Source organism: Opisthocomus hoazin, chromosome 2, assembly GCF_030867145.1.
Source record: "Opisthocomus hoazin isolate bOpiHoa1 chromosome 2, bOpiHoa1.hap1, whole genome shotgun sequence".
Classification (NCBI taxonomy): Eukaryota; Metazoa; Chordata; class Aves; order Opisthocomiformes; family Opisthocomidae; genus Opisthocomus; species Opisthocomus hoazin.
The window spans coordinates 86,102,973-86,126,921 of NC_134415.1; the positions used below are offsets into that span (position 1 = coordinate 86,102,973).

At 37.6% G+C, this 23,949-nt stretch overlaps 1 protein-coding gene across 15 annotated transcripts in view; it reads right to left on the minus strand.

Annotated features, from left to right (window-relative positions):
• Nucleotides 1–23,949, minus strand: part of KLHL32 (kelch like family member 32) — a 154,240-nt gene that overhangs the window by 33,871 nt on the left and 96,420 nt on the right. For 14 of the 15 annotated variants that reach the window (XR_012763212.1, XR_012763211.1, XR_012763216.1 and 11 more), the window contains one exon: nucleotides 7,901–8,116. Coding sequence is in view for 5 of the 15 variants with exons in the window: in XM_075414334.1 (XP_075270449.1) it covers nucleotides 7,901–8,116 (216 nt within the window). In the remaining 10 variants the exon portion in view is untranslated. Of the gene's footprint in view, nucleotides 1–7,900; nucleotides 8,117–23,949 lie in introns of those variants that run through there. The other variant, XM_075414339.1, reaches the window with a different exon arrangement.

The window sequence follows — 23,949 nt, forward strand, 5'->3', positions numbered from 1 at the left end:
AGCCACATTTGGAATTTGCATTTAAGATCCCAAACGCATCTCATGAATTGGGAATGTCAGAGCTTCTCTGCTATAAGATTAAAACAAACATCAATTTATTATTTAAACTAACTAAATCACACCTGAAGCAAACTGAAACAACTGCAACTGCTAAAAGGTGAACCTCATAAAATTCAGACTTGTACAGTTCTACATGAACATTAAAATAGGCTCCACCCTAAAGGAGCAATTTGAAAGCTTTTCAGCACAGATTCTCACTTCAAAGACTGTGATCTTTCCATCTGTCATTACTATCCCACGTAGACCTCTAGCTTGGAAGCCACTTCACAGCGAGGCTTCTGTAAGATCTTTTTGACAAATGTATTTGTCGTAATTTCTTCCACTTCTCCCTGGCACGAGGGAGTCCAAGGTGATCAAAGGAGTAGAAGGAACCCTTTGTCGTAAGGCAACGAAACCCCCTGCTCTGCAGCTCACTCACGCATCCAGCAGCTGCCAAGGGTCTCTGTGCTGGAGTAAGCAAGGACAGGCAGGAGTGCCACTGCTTTTCCATCTCCTTGCCTCCTCACCCTCCTGGGCCACTACTGTCCTGGCCCCCAGGCAGGAGTGACAGCGAGGGACAACAGCCGGTCAGATCTCAGCAGCCATGCTGAACTGCAACCACTTAACAGCAGGTCTAGACATATGGGTGCAAGTTTGCTTCATGTAACTTTACACACTCAGGTTAGCTACAAGCGGAAGCTCTTAAGCCCAAAACTTGAATTCAAACATATTAATGACAATTTGTATGGTTTTAGACAACCTGGAATTTAATTTTCTTTATCCACCTTATTTGGTTCTATAGTTACAAATAGAGTTAATGCTTCTACTAGCTCCCAAAGGAAAACTTATTGAAATAGGGAGCTGGGAATTCTCAAAAGACCTTCTCATTTCCTATCATTTTTGACAAACTTAAACTCATCAAAACCAGTGTTAAACAGCTTTATGGGGATTTTGAAAGAGTAGAAAATAGTAACACCTGTACCTTTGAATGGAAGATGTTAACTAAGATAGTAACAATGGACTGCCTCATATGATCATCTGTTATATCTGTGGGTTTTAGACTTTATGTACATTGTTCTTTAACTTAAAAATGAAATTAATATATATTTCCAAACATGCCTGGCTTTCACAACAATATAGTCTAAGCAGCTTTCTTTTTGTAACCATATGTCTGTCTATTAATACACCTATACTTCAGTCAATCTCCAATAGATCAGTGCCACAAAGAGCATAAAGTCAACAAAAGCCTCACCGTAACAGACTAATTTAAATGCAAAATGCAATATCACAGAAGCAGTCTTGCTGCGTGCATACGTTGGTGTCCTCTTTTTGGCTTTCTAAATCAAAGCACACATCCCTTGCTTAGCTGAAAAAGTGACCAAAATTGAAGAGCTGTGGGCACAGCAGCCTTCTTAAACATTGGTGTGATGCTCTGTGCAGTTCTGAAGTTAATCTGGGATAAATAAGGTGAGGCAATGTTATTGTAGGACACTGAGGCAAAAGTAATGCCCTTCAGCAATTTCTCTATTGCTCACAGCAACAGCAGTAAAATAATCAAGTTTTCTGATTGGAACTGACACGTATCAAAAAGAAAATTAGAAAAGCACACAGTTGCTCCTAACATAAACCTAGTTTTAATATAGAAAATCCCTTTCTGCACTGCTATACTTGATAAACAACAGTAAGAAGATTAGCTAACGTTCAAGGAATAACAGGCAGAAACTTTCAAAAGTTCAGAACAAAAGCATATATAAAGTTCACAAAACTTTACTGTAAAGGACAAGATAAAGAGCCCATTAGATTTTAGCCAAGGCAGACAAAGGGGGAAGGTGTTTCAGAAGGTAAGCAGACAGTGCCAACCAGGGCAGCATTCATTTTCACTGTAAGCCAAAATGCCATTACTATTACAATGCCATTACAGTGAAAATGATGCAGAAATTATATCAGGAAAAATATGTGTGACCTGCACATCAGCAGACTATGAGATTCAGCTGCCTATATCCACTGCCGTGATCCACGGTAGCCTGTGTGTACCCTGCTGAGGCTCCAGCTCCAGAAGACACCAATCTCCTTGTGGATCCTGTGCCACAGCTGCCAGCTTGGCTGATATTTCATGGATATCCTACCAAAAATGCTGCACATGCCTGTGTTCTTAAAAATGAATCCCACATAAATAGTCTGGAGAGACTGTAACGAACTCTACCATTGCACACAGTCAATTCAGGCAAGACACCTGCGATTATGAATATTAGCCTTAGGAAAAGGAAACCTACATGACAGGTTATGTTTTCACATTATTTTTATTTGTGGGTAACTATGTAATCTTGCTTGCAGCTAGTCATGATACACAGTGCAACCATCACAGATCCAGCACAGTGGATACTGGGATTCAAGGGTGGCTTTCTGGCACTTTTACATAGACTGCTCATGAAAAGGGTACTAAAAAGGGGGTAAAACACAGCAAAACATAATTTTTCCATATAGCCTCACCAATTCACCTCAGCCTTGATATGCATCAAACTTTTTTTCTCTCCTATGCCTCTCTCGATAAGAGGCTGACAGCCACGTTTTAGTGTGGTGGTTTTCTACTTAGGCTAAATACTCACCAGGGACGAGCATTAGACCATCAGACATGATTTCACTTACTGCCCAAGAGAGCACTTAAACTTATTTCTTGAACAGTGAAAGGCTAATATACTGTTTAAACACAACATTGATTACCAAGATGCTTCCCTTCACTCACTATTTTATGTCATTACTTGGTTTGCAGTAACACTTAAGTTCACATTTAGCAAGGCACTTAGTCCACATTTAATCAAAACTCATATATACCCCTGAGAAACATGAATTTTGCTCTCTCCATGTTAAAAACTGCTCTGTAGAATCAAAAGATTGACAGCAAAAAAAAATACTGCACTGAAGGAATGGCAAGCTTGCACTGGAACATGACAACCCACTTTAGAAACTGCTGTTCTGCATAGGAAAATGTGGGCATCGCTGGAAATGTATGGAAAATGTCTGTGGGCCTGTCTTCAGCAGAGAGCTGTTCCATCGTAACAGCCTGCAAGAATGTGTACACCGCAAAATTTCCAGCAGCACTGAACTCTCTGGATTTTCTGCTGGAGAATACTTTTGGCCCTCCAAAAATGCCACCAGGAGATTCAAAATGGAGCTCAGGTGTAAGAAAAGGCAGTGGAAAATAGGGCATTTTACTCTTCCTTAGAAAAGGATAAAGAGAACTGTAATAAGAAAATTGGTTTTACACCTTTATTGTTTTTATAAAATAGATCCTTAACATCTCATACTGAACCGTAACACTATAGTCTTCCTGTCTTTTATTTTTCCATTTATTCAAAGACACTTCTCTAACACAGAGACCAACGACTGATTTTGCACATCACATCCACAGTAACAAAAGGAATAACTTGTGCTGTTCATATGTGGAACATCTGCTTTATGAACAAGTTGCACACAAGGAATTTAACAGGGCTGGAACATCTTGGGAGCCCAGCCCTGGAAAAGAACATAGTTCCATGCTTTCTACCCGAATAAACTACTTGTGCAGTTTTCTCTACTAATTTTGCCTAGACTGCTTGCTTATCAGTTGATTACCAAGAAATTGAGTTGCATAGCAAAGTAAAAAAAAAAACAAGAAAAATCTCCTAACCTTAACTTCAGAAGTATTAGCAAGTATTAAAAATGATCTATTTTTAATGCTAGCTGCTTTAAAAAAAAATGTATCCTTTAACAACCTATTTAACCAGTAGCAGATAAGAAAGAAAGTAATCTATACTGATCTCCTGTTAAGTTTTTTTGCCAAACATGACTTGAGTTCACCTTGGATCAAATGTAGTATTTAATATAGTATCATTTGACTAATGTGCTGCTGGGAGACAGAATGATCCAGTAGATATTTCTATATGTAACTATTAGTACGATCCTTGAAATCTGAACATTTAAGCCTCATGACACTGAAGTTTTTAATAATGAACACGATAAGGCGTAAGTATACTACAACTAAGGCTAACATCAGTCTATTACTTAAAATTTTGGCTTGCTTTCTACTTACTAAGGTTCTAACAAGAAGCCCTCTACTGCTAGATTTCTCTGAGAACACGTTCTGTCGTACAGGGTTGGTTACCTTTTCAATTATCAAGGGAAAGAATTCATCTGCTTCCTTAAAGTAGAGCCAATGAGCCTTTCTAGTAATGGCCAATTACGAAAAGATTCACTTTTCACTTCATGATCAACTACAAATTTATGTCCTCATCATGACCATTTCCTGTGAAAAAAAGGGTGCTGCACAGCTCATGATGAAGAGGAAAAATACCAAAGAATTTGCTTTTTTTTCCCCTCCAACTTCTTCAGGATTCTTCCTTAGTTTTCTTAATTTTTTTATTTAATCCTTTCTTCCATGTCTCTGTTTTAAGTTTACTCATATTTTAATGCAGCTGACAAACCATAAATTTCATACAAAGTCATATTTCATAATCTCACATGCTAGCAAAATGTAAAAAAACCAGTATGAAAACAAATCCTGCGTCACCTAATAATCGTTGTCACTGGCTTAGCCTAGCTAAAAAATCCCAAATGATGGAGGCTAGTGAATTGCTCCAATCTCACAGCCTCCATGGGTTTTCTGGTGGGGTTTCTTTTTGTTGTTTATTTGTTTTAAGAAAAACATCATTATATTCCTTGTCTATTGTCTCCACTAAAAGTAAGACACTTACATTAGGCCAGAGATTTTCATAAGATTTTAAGAGGTAGAAAGAGAAGCCAACTACTTAGTTTGCCCACTTTACCCTCGTTTGGAAGTCATGTTTTTCTTTCTGAAAGAATCAACAGAAACTACTGTAACACTCTACATTAATCCAAGTGTACTGCCATTAATATTACCGTTCAACTTTTTGAAACTTGTTTTTTTCAACGTTCTATTTCACCATATTCACTAAAACTTGGCAATTATGAATTGGTAGTCTAACAAAAATCCAAAATGTGCCAGATATAAGCTGCAGTCACTTCAGTTTAAATCGCATTCAAGCATCATTCTGTGTACACATTTTGATGCATTATAACAACTGCCTTAATCTTAATGTGCATTAGGATCGAATCACCCCGTGGACATTGGGAATCTAAACTAGTGAAAATAACTGTGCTCTGCAGACAGTGGCACCTTTTCCAGAGGTTCTCTAAGGGAAGCTTTAATTTGTGCTTAGGGCTTCATGGGAGCCCTACCAGTAAAGGTGCCTTGGGGACACACTGAATTCATATTGTCGTCACACGCATGCATGGGGGTGTGCAGGCGGCCACGCTAGTCACAGGTACGACAGACAAATCAAACGGTAGCATCCCCCCCATCAGCTTTTCTATTATCTGCCCCACTTTGTGCCAATTTCCTCTAGCTTCCCCAACACCTCTTGCTTTGCTGTTCTTCCTTAAGACATGGGATGGGGATTTGTCAAAGTCAATGAGCACTTTATTACAGTGAGAGTGCTCAGTAATGAACAATTCAGCAATTTAATGAGATTCTGTAGATCTGTCTCCAGCCTGTCCATCAAGTTTCACTTCTATAAAGCACCCTGACACTAATCCTCTGGCATACCCAATCTTCACCCTGGGCTGAATATTAGATTCTTCCATGGTATATTGCATTACCACTATAACCTTAGCAAAAATGATGAACTTAACTACACTTGAGGCAATATAGCTGGTCTGATTTGATTTTCTTCTATGGGGTTGACTAGAATTACTTATTTACTAAGATAAAGCAAAAAAAAACCAGTTTCTTATTGCCTTCTGAATGCCTAAATTGGTAAATATTTATGTGTGTTTTTTAATTCATTCTGGGCATCTGGCATATTTATAAATATATATTTATTCCTGGTTGTACAGACTGAATTAAAAAGGTGCACACACATTTTGCCTGCAGCGTAAAACTAGTTTTAAAAAATTCTTTGGAACAACATTAGTAACCTTTAGAGAGGCAATTATGATAACACTTAAATGGACAGTGTGGAGTTTGTTGTCACTCAAAAAACAGCATATTACCTATAAGCATCTCTCCCCAGTATGACCCCGCAACAGAAACAGAAGCTTTGTCATATTTGCCTCACAAAGCGTTCACTAACTGGAACGCACAAATTAAGAAAATTACTTCTGAATTCTTCCCTCAGGACAGGACAAGGACACAAGACACAAACTCCCACTCCCCAAACTTTGTTTCAGCAGGTTGCAGAGGGCATATTACTCTGTATATGCTTGCTCATTACTGAGCTGACATCATGTTATACTCGTATGGCTTTCTGTAGCAGCTTCCCTAGCAAAAGTATCCCCAAGCACGTAGCTAGGAGATTTCACTGACCCTGCAGAAAAATTATGATAAAACACAATTGGCCAATCAGCCATGACCCATATATGAACTTGTACATCACAACCTTTTCGGACAAAGGGAAGATAGGCTAGGACTCCAGAGTATCGCGCCTGAAAAAGAAACCAAGCCAAACTGAAAACCACATCATGCGTGGTGTGCTGCAGGTTCCGTTGTACAGACATCCTCCAGAGACTAGGACAGGAAAGAGTCTAACCTTATATTAGTGTTTGCAGAAAACATCATCTTTGTAACATACTCCATCATCTAAAGCCTCAAAGTTTTGGAGACAAAATAATGGAGAAACAAACATGCCAGTTATCAGACTGAAGGGTTAAGTTACATCCACATACTGTCTTTGTGGTTTGAGGAGCTTAACCACACATTTTTATTTAAGAGAAAATATTTTGTTCCTGCATGATGTTATTCACCTACAGAAAATGAAGTGCCCCACAGATGAACACACTTTTTACACTTTGAGAAAACGATGGCATGTAGATGAAATGATTTGCTTAGAGTAATCCAAGAGGTAAGTAGATAAATAACACAGACTGAAATACAAATCAGTCTTCTGACTCTCAGTCTTCTCTGTTGGACCAAGATAACCCACTTGCTGGAAAGCAAGCTGTGCTTTCTTTTTAGGAAGTTACATTCTACCTTGAAATACCCTGAAATACTTTCCTTCTATAAAACATGACAGCAAGAAAGAAACAGAAAGGTTTGGGTAACCAGTGTTACAGAGTTTCCTTCCACTATAATGTGAATTGCAATTTTTACAGACACGTGATGGGAACGTTTCCAAGGATACATTTTGTTTCAGGTTTTGTATTTCTCTTAGCAGGCTATGTATTTTTTTCATATTAGGTTTCCCACCCACACATTTTTATCTTGTTAATATTCTATGGTTAGCAACCTGGTCCTTTTCTAGAGCCATTTTTTTTTTAAAGAATTTTATTGCCACCTCCAGCCTCTTGCCACAAACCTTCCAGTGAAGCCTCCACTGATCTCTGAGCAGAGCAGTCTGTGTGATGATTCTCTAATTTGCTTCAGGCAAAGTCAGCTGTGGTGCCCTAAACAATTTAAATGACTGCTGGAGTTACACAGCTAAGTTTGTCTGAAATGAATGGGAGAGACTTCAGAAGCAGGTTTGCTGCCAGACCTGCGGCACTAGCCTCACCAGAGGCAATGCTAATTGAGTTGCATGCATCAGCCAGCTTTTCCCACCAGCAAAGCTGAATCTGGAAGAAAATCTCTGGTCATATCCAAGTAACACAAGTTAAGCAATAAGACAAATTTCTTTTCCAAACAAACTAATTGCATTAACACAACACAACATTTTTTGAATTTCATTTAAAAAATCTCCATCAGTTGTTACTCACAGTTTTTGCTCAAGTGCTTATTTTCCCTCGAGATTGCTCCAGGGTTTCAAAACAACAGATTATGGCTATGGTTTACAGAGTATCACACATTCTGCTTGTTCACCAGTCTCCTTACCTGCCAGATTTGTTCTTCACTGAGTGAAGTGAGTCTATCACTTTTAAAAACCTCTCGAAGGAGACAGTATGGGAGTGCCAGAACTTCTTCAGGATCACTCTTCAATAGCTCAGAGAGATGTTTTACTAAGAAGTCAACCACTGCATTCTCCAACAAAGTGAGGTTGAAGAGGTCCGCAAGCTTGTACAGGTCCAAGTAATTAAAACTATTTAATTCCTAAATGGATGAAGCAAACAAAATACGTCTCAGAAAAAAAAAAAAAAAGAGAACAAAAACCACAACAGGTCTCAGAGAATGAAAAAAGGTTGTTCTTTTGGAGCTGTGGAGAAGGAAGGCAATATAACTTGAAATTAATTAACATAGCCTCATTCAAAATGTATGTGTAAATGTTACCATTGCATATGCAAATATATACGACTACTAATTTATATTGCAACTGCTAAGGCTATATATGCATGTGCAAGAAATATGGATTAGTGCATAATATAATAAACCAGCATGATTTACACTGTATGACAAGAGCTCGCAGAAGTTAACAAGTGGATTAAAAAATGTATTTAACTACAATAGTTTGTTACAAAGCAATTATTTTTTCATTATTTGCTGTTTTGATTGAGCTAGAGCACCTGTGTAGTACAACTTTTAGTTCCACAAAACCTCACAAAATACGAGATGCTGAGCTACATTTTATTATGTATAAATTTATCTCCAATGAACAAATAGACCCTTTTTTTCCAACCACTGACATCAACCTACAGTGGATGTTGGCCTCGTATTCTTTCTCCCCCCCTTGTTTTAGCAGATGAAAATCTGCGGAGACAAAAGCTACAGTAACTCAGAGCAGGAAGTTTTTTCCTTCCTGGTAACAGATAACCTGTATTTACAGACCCATGTTTTCATCTTGGCATCCCTTGTAAATTAGCAGCTGGACAGCTAACTACTGCTATTCTAGACCATATGCTCTTTAGGGAAAAGGCCAAGAACTCATCCACGTTAGAGAAGAGCACTCAGGACATCTGGGAAATAAGCGTGTTTACCATGTTCCTCTGTTCTTGCTGTATGCTCACACCTCTGTTCCTCTCCCCTTGGCAATCCTGGTTTTCATCTTCCAATTTACCGCATTGCTCCCTATCAGCCGCCTTCTCCTTGACCAGCTCCATGTGCGAAAATGACAAGAAGCCCTGTCAGTCTCACTTTGCTGGTTAGTTAACATAGGGACTAGAGCAGGAAGGAGAAACAGACTAAATTAAGTCAATTTCACTTTCACTGCTCGGCTGGATGGAATGGCAGCACCAAATGAAACTGACAAGAAATCTTGTAAATGTCAAATGAGCTGCACGGCTGGCAGATAGAGCAGAGCAACAGGGAAGATGGGAAAGTGCGAAGAGGGAGATTTTTGGAATGTTTTATGGACTACATCTCGAACGTGTGAATTGGGTGGCTGTCCCAATGACTGTGGAGCTGTTTATGCATATGCAATGGAGAGTGGAGAAAGAATTTTTTTCACCTGCTTAGAGGAGTCAGTACTGGAGGAAATGGAATCAAATTCCTGTGGAGGCTCCAGCTTGTTACACAAGCTCCTAGTCTGAACGGTGCACCTTTCCCGGGAGACTTGTACATTAAAGATAAATCCTATTCATTATCTACTTAAACTGCTGCACAGCAGTTTCACATTGTTTTCTTGGAAGAACAAAGAAAAGTTCTTTACATTGTCAGAACAAACACTAACAGCCATCATTCCAAAAGCCATAGATATGCTAGTGGTCAGTTCCTCTTCACACTAACACAGAGGAGATAAGGATAAATCCTCCCCAATTGCAGAAAGAAAAAGGAATGAATTTTACAAGAGAAGTATCTGGTTTGTGTGCTTGCTCGATGATTTAATATCTGCAGATCAGGGATGGTACCTCACACCACCACTTCGGTGATGGCCATGCAATGGCAGCACCAACACACAGGAGCATAAGCAAAGGGAGCATCACAGCATTTGACAAGCAACAACCATGGTTTATTGTCCCTGGTCTGGTAGACTATCTTTTCAAAGAACTCCCTGATTGAATGAATGCCAAACATCCAGAAAGAAATTTAGAAGAGCTCAGTGTAGTCAACAGCTCTATCTGTGGAGGGTGAAAGTAAACAAACAAATAACTGAGCATTTTGATCTGAGGATCAACAGCCCAAGTAATATAAGGCCTGATCAAACTCCACTACGCGTCAATGGAGAAGGACAGATGGCTTTTGGTGGATTTCAGAAGATGACAATACTGAAGATAACAAAATCAAATGCCTCATTAGAGAGAAACAGTAATATGACGCACAAGTGCAGTCTTCCCCTGAAAAAATCTTCACATTTTCAGTGAAATCTGAAAGACACCCAAACTAAAAACAAAGGCTTACCAGTATTTTTTATGATCCCCCAAACTCCCCTATCCCCTTAAATCAACACCAGCTGAAGTTTTATATGAAAGCTGTCATACAGTTGAAGAGGCCAAATACATTTATGGATGGATAAAACTCTCACCAGTTATTTATTTACAATATTATTTCTTTTTATTTATATGTGTTCACTTATTTCAGGTACTTATTTATTTATATATCTATTGATTTATTTATTATGAGGGTTTATTTGTTTACTTATTTCCATTGGTAAGCTTCAGATGATTTTTGATGCTTCACCTAACGTAATGTGTTATTGACCTGCTGGACTTATGGTTTACTGCTTGATGAATATTGCAAGAAAATTTTATTAAATTGGTCTTGGCCTGCAATCAGAAACATTCATTTTTGTTTGTATTTCACAGTCAAAGAAGCAAGTAGTGCATTAGCTTTTACAAATCAAAATTATCAGACTGTCATACCAATATTCAAATCAAAATTATACAGCACTGGACATGGCTGTCTGATGATACTAGAGGGCAAAAATGTCACACTGAGATTGCATGATGTATACCACAGATCAGATAACCTAGCTCTTCATATGCAGTAAGACTATCAGAAGCATCAGACTAAAATGCAATACATGTTAGTTACAAAAAAAAAAAATGCACCTTACCTTCTAGCTTTAAAAAAATCCAACAGAAAGTATCAAAGCAATCACTGTCAGCTCAGTCTGATTTGAATAGATTCTCAAATTAAACCCTTAACTGAAACAAAAAATTTATTTAAAAATTAATTAGGTTACTAAATAGGAAGTTTAGGTGTGGTGACGAATAAGAGTTCCGGCTGTTTCTGTTTCCACAGATTTTATTATTTTGTGTTAAAAAAGCAGCTACAAGAATTTAAAAGCTGTGTGCAACTTGCTTCTGGTACTGTATTGCAGCATACGTTCTTTAAAAACATGCAATACAGAACAGGCTTATGTAAGTTATTGAAACTTTTAATCTTGTTTTTATAAACTTTTAAATATATGCCACTTATCTTTTTTGAACTGAAAGATGAAATATGAACACAAGCAGAACTGTCACTAAGAGCTGAAGAGAATTAGGGAAAGGTAGTGATCCTATCTCTTCTAATATGATATGTTACGCTGCTGAAACACAATCAAGACTAAGGAAATATTTGTAAGATTATACGTACAGATCTTACAACTAGCAGCTGAAATAGTTCTAAAATCTCACAGTCAACTGAAACCAATTTAGTAAATTGGTCAAATTATTTATCAGGGTCTATGGCTAAAATGAGGAAACTATCTCTGACCCTGTGCGTGCTACTTATTATACATCCCCCTGCATCCCCTGTCTCTGAAGTAGGAGAATCCATTGTTCTACACTACTGGTCTTCTGATTCAGTAGTATCAACCTTTAGATGCCAAACCAATTTAACAATGAGCTGACATTTAAAACCCTCATAAAAGCAAATCAGTTTTCTGAACAAGCAATCTGAAAGATGACAATATTAAATATTCAAAATAAATGGTCTGATATTGTCCATGCTTTAATACAGAGGTGTATTTTAATATAGAGATACGATAAATTGTCAAACAGGAAAAACAGATATAAACATTGTATTTAAATTACTTCCAAATCCATCTTTATTCATTTGTACTTTCAAGAATAATTGCGTTGCACAAGCCACAGAAAATGATGTAACAGATTGATAAATTAGAGTTAATCATAACCAAGTACACAGCAGACTACAATATACCTCTATTCCTCTGCTCCGTGTTATAAATAGCAGAAAAAGCACAAGGAGAACTAAGGGGAAAGAATGCATTTCTTTATGACCTTATTTGAAAGATAAACTCCTTGGGGAAATACAATTTATTCAGATTATCAAGACCCTGCTGTGCAAATCTACAGTCTGGGAGCACACTACAGAGATCAAACAATATTTACTTTATTCTGTTGGGTATAAAAGCTTTTAATGAATGCATAATTAAGACAGAAAAAGTATATACAGCTTTAGAATTCCGCTACCAAGCCAAGCCATTAATATCCAAAGTATCATACCCAGTTGTAATTCCACCTGCTTCCTATTTAGATTACAACACTGTTATAAATCAAGGTATTAAATGACTAGCCCTGCTGCGGTAGCAGAGAAGAGTTGCATGGTGACTTCCCTTTTTCCTAAATAGGATTCAGCCTCTTTAAAGCAAAAAGGAAGCGTGAGGTCTCTGGGACAGGGATATGTTCATTCAAAATCCTTAAGCAGCACCTAGCACAACAAGATCTTGACCTCAAGTCCTCCAGGTTCTCTGCTATGTTAAATACTATGAACCAGCTGCACCACTCAGAAGAGAACCTTGACATAAACCATAGCAAAGACAGACTCTAAATAGATAAGAGATAGTAACAACATGAAAAGTTGTCGTGATAAAAATATACTTACCAGACAACAAAAGGGATCAACACAATTTTAAGAGAAAAGAAATTCGATTCTGTTGGTTCCAGCTCTTCCTTTGTTTATCAAAGGTTCTCATTCTGCAAAACCTCACACATTTACCTAAGAACTAACGGATCATACACGTACTCAACAGCACAGCAACAGACATACCTATGTCATACTAAGCATAAGCAGAAATCCTTCAAAAACTATATTTTAGATCTTACTTGAAATTTTCCTCTGCTAAACACCAAATCCAACCAGCTGAAGCACAAAAGACATTTTGCTGAAGCCTGGTCACAGTGGCACAGCTAGGTCAGAATTTTGCAATGTATACAACTGTGCTTACATTTACTGCAAGACCAGTGCAGAATGTAGATGTATTTATAGGCACAGTACAGGATGACTTGTTAAAAGAGAGTAAATGGTTTTGTAGAATCTCAAATAGATTAATCTGAGTTATTAAGCAGTACAAATATATTCAAATGGCAATCCAATTAAATATTTTAAGTGACCCTTATTATACATACCTTTCATACATTGTATACATGATTATGTGTATCATGGAAAGAAATGTAATAATGAAACATTAAGACTACACAGTTAAAGTTTCATGGTACCATTGGAACAACAACAGGTAAGGTTCTGCTGAGTTTTCAATAGCTGCTTTGCCCTGCCAAACAGATGCTGCTGTGGGAACCTGTTTGTTTTTTCAACTGTACCTGGCACAGATCTCACCTGGCTTCACATCCTGCCACATATTCCTGGCAAGATAACTGTAGCAATCAGTATAACAAATAAAAATTCAGGGATGAAACAGAACATGGAGATCATCTAACCCTCGACCTGGCCCTTTCATACCATTTCAGACAACAGAAACCCAAAGGGAGGATTTCATCAGATTTATTAACGTTTACAGTTTTTTGCCAATTATGAAAGCCTGTCTTTTCTTCAAATATGTTGAAGAATGACATAATCCTGCATTCTTTACTCCAGCAGAAATCACAGAACACTGGTACACAGTCTTTACAGATGATTCATTACTTTATATTTTTGCTAACTCTTCAGTTACTACAATGCTTAAGGAAAGCTGGAAACTATTTGGCTAATCCATCAACCACCAGCAATATTTTATGGTAAATGTTCACTTATTCTTTGTTGCTAAAATTGACAAATCCAGAAAGAGCCAGTTTTGTCCTTTAGGGCTCCAAAGTTCATAGGAGTAGCAGTTAAAAAAGAAAATTACCATCAACAAGAAGAATAAAGAAAAATGGGACTGTACAACAGTATTGCTTCCAATTCTTTTGGAGACTCTAACACCTGTTTAAGGCCACGAGAATGCAGGAGTGGAAAACTATTTCCCTACTGTACTGGACAAGCTCATCAAATCATCTTTGCCATAAATTAAGAAAGAACCATCTTAAAATTTCCTCTGTTCTTGCTCCCAACTCCTATTACAAGAAGGCTCAGCTGATTTTAGACTCTGTCTCCTAATTTCCAGCTTAATTTACTCAGACAGCGTATATGCATTTGTTCCTGTGCCAACATTATCTTTTAGTTTTAACAACACTCTCTCTCTCCCTGCTCCCTCCTCCCCTAGTATTTATTCTTTTGGTTCCCTTGAGGGACCACTTTTCTTAAAAACTTGTCTCTGCTTCAGAATCCCAGGTAACAGCCTGTCACCAAATGCTTACAGATTACAAACCTAATAAACACATCTAAAAATGGAGAATGGAAAAGGGTAACTGTAGTGAGCTGGACATCTAATATCACCAGAGAATGAAACAAACTAAGATGTGTGGAATGATGGGTTAATTAACACAGCCAAATTCATATCTCAGAAATATTTGCCGAAGCAACAAAACTTTCTCAGAATTTTAAGGCAGTATGTGATACTCCATCTACAGAAAGGCTGAATCCAGTGCAGAATAACTCAATACTGAGTATAACTTTGATACACAAAGCAGAATCAGTCACCAATTTTAAATCAGTAGTTCCTAATGCATCATAAGAATCACATCACCCCAGCTGTCTACTGACATTTGACTTGTATGAAAGGAATAAGGCATCAGCAGTTGGAGAACTTCTGTTTTGGAAACCTCAAAAGAGCTCATTTTCCCAAGTTTACAAGAAATATTGGCAGAACAAAATGGGACAAATTTAACACAAGGACTATTAGAGAAAGTTGAGCATTATAATGTTTCATAAATTTCACATATTACGTACTTTCAGTAGGATGCATCTTAGATGGATCAAAGAATTGGTCAATGACAATCTCAAAATGAAGTCAGTAATGGTAAGTTACAAAGCAGCGTAAATTTTTCCAGCAAAGTCCTCAAGGAATCAATTCTTGGTCCAATACTGTTAACAGTTTAATTGAACTAGAGAATGGCAAGTTTTGCCTGCAGAGTCAGAAGAAGACTCTGCAAAAGCAGTGGGGTAACAAATTATGAGAATGACAGAATATAAGTATTGTCTAGCTTTCCTGGCAAAGTGTTAAAAAAATCACATTAAAAAAAACGGTATCTGAGAACCAGTAACATAGCCAATACAAAAAATATACCAGGCTCTATTTGGAACAGCACTTGTAGGCCATCAGGAGCCACTAAGAAGCTGTCAGAAATAGCATCAGTTCCAAGAACAGTGCTGCAGAAAAAAAAAAAAAAAGGCAAAAGAAAAAAAGGCTCATGTCATTAAATGCACACCCAGTACTATCCAATAAAAGAAACAATCCCTCTTACTGCATCAACATTGTGTTTTTAAGACTACTGCTCAAATATTGGTCCCAGTTCTGAAGTCCACACTTTAAGGATCTGAAACTACTATAGGCTGGAAAACCAACCTTGCAAGATTCAAGGTGCTCAACTTAGTTTTTTAAACAAAGACTCCTGGAGGATTTGATCTTGAGCAAAGTTAGTTATAAAATGGAGAGAATGTACGAAAGCCAAAAAGTTCTCTGACCAAATTTCAGCAAACAGTTTCTGGCTCATGAAGGTAGGATCAAAGTTACCCTGGCCACTGGACTAGGAAGTACGGGACTGTTTGCATTGCCTTTGTGTGACTACAAACATTTTGCAACTCTGCATTAAAAAAAGAAAATGACTGCAATAAAACAAGTAATCTGCTAATTTGCTACAGGTAAAGAAGGAAATATTTGTGCACTTTGACCTCTGAGGGTATGTAGTTTCATGTTCCTCTGAAGAGCAAAAGACTTGTTGCAGCTGCAGAAAGATATGAGGGTACTCAGTAGTTAAAACAACCCGATTATAAGTATGTGAATGATAAAAAGGCAACACTTCCATTTTATTTGGAAAACTTATTTGTTCAGGTATATCTATGCTCCTGCAATATTCGACCTCAGCTCAAAAATTACCAAGAAATTTTTTTCTCACAGCACTAAACCAAGAAAAAGTCTCATTTTACTGGAAAAAAAAAAAGGAGGAGCAGAAGAATAATTTAAAAGACTTCCCATGATGCAGAAGATACAAAAAACAGAACTTCACATGCCTGGAACCCACTCCAGAGTTCTAGTAGTTAGATAATTCTTTTCTTCTCCATCCCATCCCCAACTTTAACACAATTTAAAGTTATTTATACAGCTCAATATATCAGCAAAATGTCTGTAACATGTTTTGTCTAAGTATTATGTCTCAGTAAAATAAAACCCTCCACAACACTCTGTCCCTAAATTTATGCAGTGAAAAGAACATCTCTCTTTCCCATGACTAGGAGCTGTGCCGATTAGCAGGTTTACTACTTAATAACCAGAAATGGTTTCAGGAGGCAAACAGGATAAAAAGGGATAGCAGTAGCCCACATAAGCGAAGAAAAATAAAAGATTGGAAAAAATTCTGGAAGCATCATTGAATGAAAAAAAAAAGAATTCGGTATGTGTGAGGATCAAGGGGGATTTTAAGCATTATTGACTAGGGATTCACTTATCACTCTCTTGGTCAGAAATTATTATAAATGTCTCTCAAAAAAAGAAAATCTAGGAAGGGCAAAGCCCAAATGTAAAAAGTGGACCTTGACACAATGTCCAGTTTGACATTTCCTACATCTGACCATCAGTAATGCCAAACAAGTCACAAGTCCTCCCAAAACTAACACATGTGAATGTTCATACTGCTGAAGGTCCTAAGCATCAGGAAGGCACAAGCCTCCAAATATCATGCGGACTTTTGTTCACTTAGTTTCTAGCAGTTCTTCACAAGAATAAAAAATAATCACACACACACCCCACATACACACCAAATCTCAGACAGCTAATGGTCAAAATTCCTTGCTCTACCACTGAGGCTTTTTTCCCATAGAAACAGAAAACAAAAATATTTAATCAATGCATCATATATTTAAGACACATAACCAAATGATGAAAGTCTCACTGGCCTCAAGACAGGTGAAGACACCACCTTTAAAAGCAGAACAGACCATTGTAGGCCTAATTTCTAAGTGTTCACAACTACAGATGGTTGCCAGTATCTCAAAATCCTGAACTGTATGAAGGGCCTCTCTTCTGTATCCCCCTTTAAACACAATCAAAATGAAGCCAGATACCCTTTAACGGAAAATTGGAAGGGCATTTAGAGGAGGGACATAGATCAGTTACTTCAAAAAGAATCTGTTTCTTCAGCTAATATAATAAGAACAGTCACTGTTTTTAAAAACTAACTAGAGTTCACTGAAAAAGTTTTTAGTCAGTGATTATTCCAGGTAACATTATAAAAATTAATCCTTTTCAAATACGAATTTTAATAAGAAATGTTGCTAAAACACCCAAATTTTAAAGATTTCAAGCACACCTAAAAGTAAAACACTAACAACAGCTTATTAAAGGATACACATACCTAAGGTCGTTTGTTTCCCTCCATCCTGAAATATTCGCTACACACCCAGATCATTTTCACTACTTGTTTTATTCCTTTTCAAGAAGTTCTATTACACTGTTCAACTTTCGGTCCATGGTTGAAGGGTGCTACGAGTCCAGAAGTTGATTAGGACTTTTTACCACTGGGTTATAACACATATGCAAGGTAAGGCTCACAACAGTATCTAGGGTAGTCAAATACTTTCAAGTATTTAATTACAGTAAACATTCAATATCAATCTCTGGGGGTCCTTGACATCACCATTATACACATATACTCCCCTGCATACTTCAGTTTCCCGTGAAGATTGTCATGCTGCAAATATGAGTAAAGATATTGTGAGAAAGGTGAAATCAAAATAGAAACACTGATTCTGGGCCTGGTATAAGACAGTGGGCCAGTCCCGCTAGCTCCCCCCACATCCACAACATCCCATTTCAAGTCAGTGGAAATTCCAATCCCAATGTGTTTTGGAGGCTGAACATACCTGAGGTTACTAGAATACTTTCCCTATCATAAACAGGTGTCCTTAGATGCTATGGAAATTCAAGGCCTTTTGCATATATAATTAGAGCAGATGTGGCTTATGGTAAACAAGGAGAAAACACTGAAGCAGAATTTAGAAAAACCCTCCTTTGTGTGGCTTTGGAAATTTTCACACCAAAGGTCAAAGTGTTTATGAGGCAAGTCCAACTGATATATCACTATCCCTCTAATCCAGAGGACACAACAGCTCCCATAAAAACTACTGCGGAGACAATTCCATGTGTTACCAGCTCAGTTCCCGCTGAACTGCAAATAAAAGTCCTGGTTTAAGCCATCCAGGATCCAATGCCACCTATGTAGCTAGACACACTCTGTGGTAGAAATCACAAATTTGTGCAAGACTGTTGAAACAGATGAGAAATTTAGCAGCAGCTTCCTCCAAATTAATAAACAGCTGTTTAGTATAGATTACACAGGAAAACAAGTGAATAAAGTTACAAACATTTTTCAGGTTGGAATAACACACTTGCAGGACACTATTGATGGTTAATAAAGTTGTTGATACCACTAATCTTTAGGTTTGTATCTTGAATTTTTAGAATTAGTGAGATGAATGAGGACAATTTATAACTTTCAAAGCTCTGATTACATATTGGCTGAAGATTCAGTAAGACAGCATGTATACATTTATATTCATTCTGGGTTCAAGGCCTATTCAATACCCTGAACAGAAATGGAGTTTTTGTTTTAAATAGAACTAGTCTACACCACAATTCTGAAGCAAGATACTGGTTCCCTGGCAAATTCTACTCTGATGCAGTTGTGCAACCTAAACACTGTAAATGATGGGATGTGCTAAAATGTTGTTTCATTTACTGCTGCTAAGAGATCTACTGGAAAACATCAACAGCCTTACATGAAACTTGCTTCCTTCTTTGTGCTCCCCTAGAAACTGAAACGGTTCAGTGAATAATGTTTCTCTATTAAGTACTGAAATAGTGTTTAACAGTAGTTAAAAATGGATGATAATTCAGGGTACTTCCATTTCTCAAATACTTATGTGCACTTTGGGCTTAGGTCATTTTCATTACGAATCTTTCTTCTCAGCTAGCACAACACACTAGTTGAGTGTGTGTGAGCACTTCAGAGAGATGGATCAAACTGTAATAATTAAGGCATCAGAAAAACAGCACATAACAGAGGGGCAGGGAATCAAGACATAGTTTTGTCTCAAGTTCAGACTTTTTGCCTTTATCGAGAGATGGTCTAAAGAAAAGTCTAAAAGGCAAGTACTGCCAAACTGGGAGATATATTGACTTGGATCCTTATGACTTCAGTCCATCTCTACCATTAAGTAAACAAAATTTTGAAAGGATACTCTCCTCTATTAAAGTGACTGTAAAATGAAAATAAAATCTACAAGGTATTTTTAGTATCTTTCAAAGACAGAACAGACCAAGTCATTCACTATTTTCCTCAGTTTAACGCTTCAAGTGCCAAGTTGCCTCTCAAATGCCATCAAATACATTTTGTCATTCATTTTCTTAAGAAAGATTCTGCTTAACATTTCAAACTTGAAATTGACCCCTGGGAAAATAATAATAGCGCATTTAAAAATGCAAAGTATAGAGGAGGTAAAAGATACTTGTTTCATAATTAAGCAGAAAAAAAACCAGTTCTATCTTGGCTACGTCAGTACAGAGGAAAGAAAAGATGGACAATTAACTCTACCACAGTGATACTTCTGAGAGAAAATCAGACTGTAATTCACTTCAGGCCCAATGTTCTCTTCAGGTTCATAGGTTACAAATGATTTATAGTCACCATTTTGTAGTTAGCGTTCTGGCTCTTCCCATATTGGTAAATACTTTATAACCAAAGCATTTGCATGTTTCAGAAATACTTTTGCCAAAATGGCTTAACACAGCTCAAATTGCTTTAGATTAAGGCAAATTTAAGTAAAATGTCCCTCTGCTTCTTTAGAGGAGATAAAAAAAAAAAAAAAGCTCTGTGTATCTGACGCCTGTATTCCTGTTCTTTCATATTAGAGCTGCAAGTCTCCTCTTTCAGGTCACGTCTTCCACATAAAAGTGCTAAACTAATGCCGCTTAATGACAAATTAATGTCCATGAATAAAAAATACACCTCTAATAGCATAGAGTAATTTGCCATTACAATATCATCATTGGACATGCCCCTGGTTTAATACGATGTATTTAATTCATAACTTAATGAGTGATATATAAAAAGAGAGAGATGAACCCTGCAATTACATTTATGTGAGTCTGTCACCTTATTTGTAAAACCTTAGAGTCATTTACATTCAAATTAGAACAAATGAGTGATTTCACAAAGTGCAGTGATAAATGACCATTGCTGCACAAGACAGAACTGTATTTCCTGTGAAAACATTAACAGTTTCCTATTATTTGTTAAAAATTACAGTGCATATTGCCCAGTGTTGTGTGAATAATGACTTTTTTACTGATTAGGTCAGAAGACTAATACTGAGTAAAAATAAATACTTTTTCTTTTCCTTTTTTCCCCGATTTTTGCTGGGATGTCTCTGCTGGCGGTGCTATGGGCTCACACTGCCCCCTGCTGCCCAGACCGGGAGGAAGGGCCCCCACTGCCTTGGCTCAACTCCACTTCAGCCATTCCGCCTGCCGGGCTTCGTCTCTCGCAACCCAACAAATATTCCTGCCAGCCTGCTAACTGGGCACGTCGCCGAGGGCACCCACAGAGCAGGGTCGCTGCACTACCCAGTTACAAACACTGCTGTTTTAGGGGTTTCATGCATCTAAACTGCCTCAGCTGGTAAGGAGAATTAAAAGCTAAAGACGTTGAGGGGCAGGAGGGACGGGGGAACATAAAACATTAGCATTGATCAGATGGTAATAAAAGCAAAGAAGAATTTCATACACGAAGCATTCTGGGATTCATCAACCTCTGATTACAGCATTATAAAAATACAAGAAATATTTCAGAAGCAGGAATCTTACAGTGGCTGAGGGACAAAAAGGTCAAGTAAGGAGGCCACATCGGCCAGAAAGACAACATGAGAAGGGCCAGGAGGGAAACAGTGAAGTAATACAGATTCTTTATTCTTGTTTAAAACTCACAAAGCTGCTCTCCCTTCCTGACAAACTGCAAAGAGAAGAAAGACGTAGCAGTGTCTGTCTCTTCCCAACTTGTGACCTCTCCCGTGATTCTGACGCAGAAGACTGGCAATGTGTATCCATACAACTACCCAGACAGCTGGGGAGCTTTCACTTTGCCAGCAACAGTAAACCTGGACACTCCTGCATCGTTTTTTCATACATCCATCAGCAGTTCCAATTCAGTTCCTCCAGCAATTAACTCACCGGGAAAAGCAGAAAGCAAACACACACAAAGCCAGCAGGTTCCTGACCATAGCTGCACCACTTTAACAGCTAACACTCCGGGAGCAGAATATCCACTGTCACATCACAGCTAAATAGCAGCAAGTGGATTACAGTAGGAACGGGACTCCAAGTGCTGGGTATACCATTTTTACTTTCCTCACTGGCACCAACCAAAAAATGTAGAAAACCACCATATTTTTTCTTGAGTCCCATTCTAAGTTCAAATCCTCAGTAGTGTATTCATGTTTTATATATACAGATCTGTATCTCTGTAACGTATCTGTAGGTTAAAGAGGGAGAGGAGGTAAATTCCCAAAGTTATTTTTGAGCTTTGTGCAAGAAATTTCCTAATGACTGGCAACAGACAGTCTATGACTCAACAGCTGACAAAACATGCTCCTTTGAAAAATAGCAGGCTAGTGTGGCAACAACTTGTTGCATAACACCGAAAACCAGCAAAATGCAAGACAACATTATTCCTGTCCACCTTGTATTCTTGATATGGGAAGGTCATTCCTTGCACCACAGGATAAAGTTGGTAGACTCAAGTTTGATGTTGGTGGCTTTATAAACCACCACTCTAATTCTGGGGGAGCAGGGAGGGTGGACAGTGTGCATGCGTGTACTTGGATTAAAAACTCAGTATTAGTTAAAAAAAGGCAAGCCTTGGCTGCTCAATGACCTTTAGATTTTTATTCCAGCAGTTTAATTTGCTCTATATGAAAAACCCAGGAGCTAAAATCCCAACTGAGCTGGGGCTTCTAGCAATACAAAGGTGATGCTCTCAATCTCTGGTGTAAGAATTAATTCATCTCTGAAGGAGCGTATCTTAGTGAAAGTTGGGATTGTGTAGTTGGCACCATTCCAAAGGCAGAAGTTGAGTTTAAGAAAAATAAATAGCTTTGAAGCTCTGGCCCCACCATGTATGTAAAGCATGCACACTCCTTTTAATTCCAGGGGCAGATTCATTTGTAGCTTCTTCCTTTTAAAAAAAGTAACATATTTCAAACTATAAACACATTTAAATAGTTTAAAATTAGTAGGAGAAAAGATCCAGATCATTAGGTGCTCATACAAGATGAATAAAATTTATTTTATAAGCCTAAAATGAACAGTACAGTAGAAGGTTAAAAAAAAAAAAGCCCCTACCCAAGATAATTTACCTGCTTCAATTATTACCACAAATTATTCCAGGAGGTCTTATTTTATAATTTGTGAGTTGATTAATCTAATTTTCACTTTCCAGGCCTGATCCTGCTCACTGTTTGCTTTTGTATACAAGAATGCAGAGCATACAGTACAGAGGTGGCTCCAAGAAAACTCCAATTGACTGTTGCTGTACAGTGTTGTGTTTTTTCAGGCTCATTTTAATCACTCACCTAAAATGCTTCTTTCAGCTTAAATTAGCCCCTGTAAAGATGCTATGACTGACTTCAGTAGCAAGCAGGCGGATACACCTGTGGCAGAGTTCTATCCACTGTAATAAAGCTACTAAAAGGTAACCTAGTAGATTTATCATTTAGTAGGGAAATTAATGCAGTTAAAACGAACAGGAAAATTGGCATTCAACTTTTAAACTTCCCTTGACACAAAAACATTTATGATCCCAAGAACAATTTTTAAGTCATAGAACTTTAATGGCAATCAGGATCTTGTCTGCTATACTTGCTGCTCCTAGCTGCTGTGAGAATAGGAATTGTTCTCCAGCATTAAGTACAAGAACAGTCAGCTAACACCACTTCTAATAATGCTATACTGAAAATATGCAACTGTCCAACCAATAAACATAACATAAATGATATCCCAGACTGTCCAGTATGTAAATTTAAATTGCTCTTCACAAATAGGCATGAGCAGGCAGCAGAAAGTTAAAGGGGTAAATGCTAACAATCATGCCATTTCCTGCCTTTCAGAAATGAGTAGGTTGCCTTGGACAGTTCTGCAACGTCTAAACCCCTCACTCACACCTATCACCCTACTGCCTTGAATGTAACTCAGGAGGTATACAGAACACCACCAAAAACAATAATACTGGACTTTAGAAAATACAAAAAAATCTCTTAGCTTTAAAATTTCAAATACGGACAATCTCACGTCCCATGTCTCTGAATGCCAGTGGAAATCAACCCCTGGTTTAAAAACTGATTACTAAAGCTATACCCACACAATATTGAGCTGATGTTAATCAGTAGAAGGAAATTCCATTAAAAACTCGCATCCTCAATAGCATTCCCTCATTATTAAGACTCTTTGATTGTTGAAATAATTTGCAGTTTATGCCTCTCTTTGGTACTGAATACACAAACAGCTGAGGAAAAAAGACAAAACTTCTTACATCAGTTATATAACTCGGACATATTTATGAAACAAACATTTCTACATTCTGAATAAATCTTTTAACACATTTATTCTCTTGCATAAGAATGAAATCACCACATACCCTTCAGAAAAACATTTACAAGCTTTCAAGTGCAAAATGGGTCATCAC